The sequence below is a fragment of the Poecilia formosa genome, unplaced genomic scaffold (genome assembly GCF_000485575.1).
Source record: "Poecilia formosa unplaced genomic scaffold, Poecilia_formosa-5.1.2 Scaffold339, whole genome shotgun sequence".
NCBI lineage: Eukaryota > Metazoa > Chordata > Actinopteri > Cyprinodontiformes > Poeciliidae > Poecilia > Poecilia formosa.
Genome location: NW_006800278.1, coordinates 146,355 through 149,030, shown reverse-complemented (window position 1 = coordinate 149,030; position 2,676 = coordinate 146,355). Strand labels below are relative to the sequence as shown.

General features: G+C 49.4%; 1 protein-coding gene across 1 annotated transcript in view; it reads right to left on the bottom strand.

The window, feature by feature from the left end:
* Positions 1 to 6: 6 nt before the first annotated feature.
* fam83fa (family with sequence similarity 83 member Fa) overlaps positions 7 to 2,676 on the bottom strand; it is an 8,060-nt gene continuing 5,390 nt past the window's right edge. Inside the window, exons 2-5 of the mRNA XM_007573840.2 lie at positions 2,285 to 2,452; positions 1,702 to 1,823; positions 560 to 1,323; positions 7 to 144 (exon numbers count right to left, since the gene is read on the bottom strand). Coding sequence (XP_007573902.1) covers positions 95 to 144; positions 560 to 1,323; positions 1,702 to 1,823; positions 2,285 to 2,452 — 1,104 coding nt within the window. The 3' untranslated portion in view covers positions 7 to 94. The remainder of the gene's footprint in view (positions 145 to 559; positions 1,324 to 1,701; positions 1,824 to 2,284; positions 2,453 to 2,676) is intronic.

Sequence of the window (2,676 nt, the reverse complement as noted above, 5' to 3'; positions counted from 1 at the left end):
CGTTTCAGTAAAACGTTTCAGTAAATCGTTTCAGTAAAACGTTTCAGTAAATCGGTAAGCGTCGCAGTGGGGCGGTCCATCGCCGCTCCTCCTCTCAGGACTGGATGCAGTTCTTTCTCGGATGCCGCCGGCGGCTTTTCAGTCCTGGAGAAACAAAAAGAGAAACTTTACTTGAAGATAGAACCAGTTTTCTTTTCTTTACTGGTGAAAATGATTAAGCTTCGCTTTCTGTGACCTTTAACCCCTGATGTGCTGCTCAACTCTACAGAAAGTAACATTTAGAGAAAGTAATTTCTAAATATGTTTCTGATTACAGTATATTTAAACTGTTTTACATTTAGGATTTTAGTCTTTTCTATATTATTTTCATATCTTTATTTTTAGAGCTTCATACTGTTGGAGAAATTCAGGAGCAAAATCTAATTTTAACAAAAAACTTTCATGTCTAATGATATAAAACTCGTTAAACAAGTTTTGTTTCTAGTTTTAACAAAGTGAGTTTCATATTTAGTTAAAGTCCCGGTTGCTCCAGATTTTCCAACAGCTGAGTAAAACGTACCGTCTTGGTCCGCCGTGCCGATGGTCTGCAGAGAAACGCTCCTCTGGATGTTCTTCTGAGACTTTTTGGGTTTGAACCTCGGCGGTTTCTCCTGAACCTCAAACGAATCCTCCGGTTCGTTTCCTGCGACGCCGTTGGCCTCTGGCGTAGCCACGGGGGCGGAGCTTGGAGGAGTGGCCACGCCCTCCGGTATAGTCTCTGCTCTGTGATTGGCTGCTCTGTTTTTCAGGAAGTTCCTGAAGGAACTGCGCGGCTTCTTCACGGCGGCTGCCTCGCTCTTCCTCACACCGCCGCGCTCGTCCTTCTCCTCTTCCTCGGTGGTGGCGCTCTGACTTGGTGAGGACACTCGGTCCACCGTGTCCCCGTGTCCCTCCGTGTCCCTCTGGCTGGTGCCACCGAGCAGCGAGTGACCCTGAGTGGACAGGTCCTGCAGCGAGCCCGTCAGGCCCAAGCTGTTCCCGAACACCAGCGAGTATTTGGGGTTGTGGTATTTGTGCGCCGGCACTTTGAAGTCGGCCTGTCTGGAGTCGCCGACGGACACCTGGAAGCGGGACGTGGAGACGGGCGCGGGGCGGAGGTGCTCCACCCGGGGCTTCAGGACGGGAGTGGGCAGCGGCGGCTTGCTGATGTTGAACTCCTTGTGGAGGTCGACCGGTTCCGACACGGCGTACATCTCTCTGAAGTCGCTGTCGAAGAAGTCGACGATCTGACCCGTCATCACCGTAACGGCGCTCCGGTCCAAACGAGACGAACTCCACGTGAAGCTGGAGGTTAAAACCAGGAATGAAACCATAAACCACAAACTTACCAACATTCAGCGCAGCAGCAACAACCAAGACGGTAAAAAACTTACCGCACGATAAATTACTCCAGAAGTTATCACGATAAATGATAATATTATTGATTTGAGACAATTTTCCAGGAATGTAACGGTAATAGAATAATAACAGAAGATCAATAATCTTTAAATTAATGAACATTTAGCACTGGAACTGGAATACATTTTAAATATACAAAATAAAACAAACAAACAAATAAAATCAATTATGAAGTAAGTCCAAAATGTTAGCATGAACAACATTAACATGATTAACATTAGCATGAGGACATTAGCATTAATAACGTTAGCATGAGGCGCTAACCTGTAGCAGCCGAACATGACCTTCTCTCCGTCCACCAGCATGTATTTGGAGCAGAGCGAGCCGGGCAGCTTCCCGAAGGACAGGGCCAGCCCCGCGCCTTTCACCATCCGCACACGCAGGTTCTGCGCGCACACACACACACACACACACACACACACAATTACACAACGCCCTGGGTCAACACACACACACGTGGACCACGGCTGGGCCGTGGAGCCTCTAGTTTCTGGGATCCGTTCTCAGGAACAAAGACCGTTCCCTGAAAACCGAGTCGAACCGGGCCGCTGTGCCACGACCCGGCCCCACAGCGCAGGAAAAACGCTGCAGGCTCCAGATAAGGCTGGTTTGGTTTCAGATCGGATGTCAGAGGATCAGAGAAACGCTCTTCCTCCTCCAGAGGAAACAAACATCCTCTAAGCTTTTCACCAAAACCAAAAGTCTGGAGGAGAATTCAGCTGGTTGAGGCGACTTAATACAAAAAGTTAAAAATTAAATTAGATCATCAGAGGAAGGTTTAACTGCAGCACAAGAAGAGGAGCCAGTGGTTTGAGTCCTGCTCTGTGTGCGCGGCTTGGCGTCTCACCCTCAGGTGCATGGCGTTGATCTGCAGCCGGGAGCTCATGTCCAGGAAGTGGGGAACGCCGCGGGCCTCCAGCACCACATACACCGCCACGCCGCGCCGCGCCGCCGCATCCAGCAGGTCCTGGAGGATCTGCAGGTCCGTTAGGAGATCCATGACAATGGCCAGTACCTGGGGCAAACAGAGAGCGGGGCATTTTTACTGCCCTGCACTCGTTATGAGCCACACACAGCTAGCATCTAACCGCTGAAATATAATAATATACAGCTAGCATGAGCTGACCTCTGAATTATCACAGCTAGCATGAGCTGACCTCTGAATTAGCACAGCTAGCATGAGCTGACCTCTGAATTAGCACAGCTAGCATGAGCTGACCTCTGAATTAGCACAGCTAG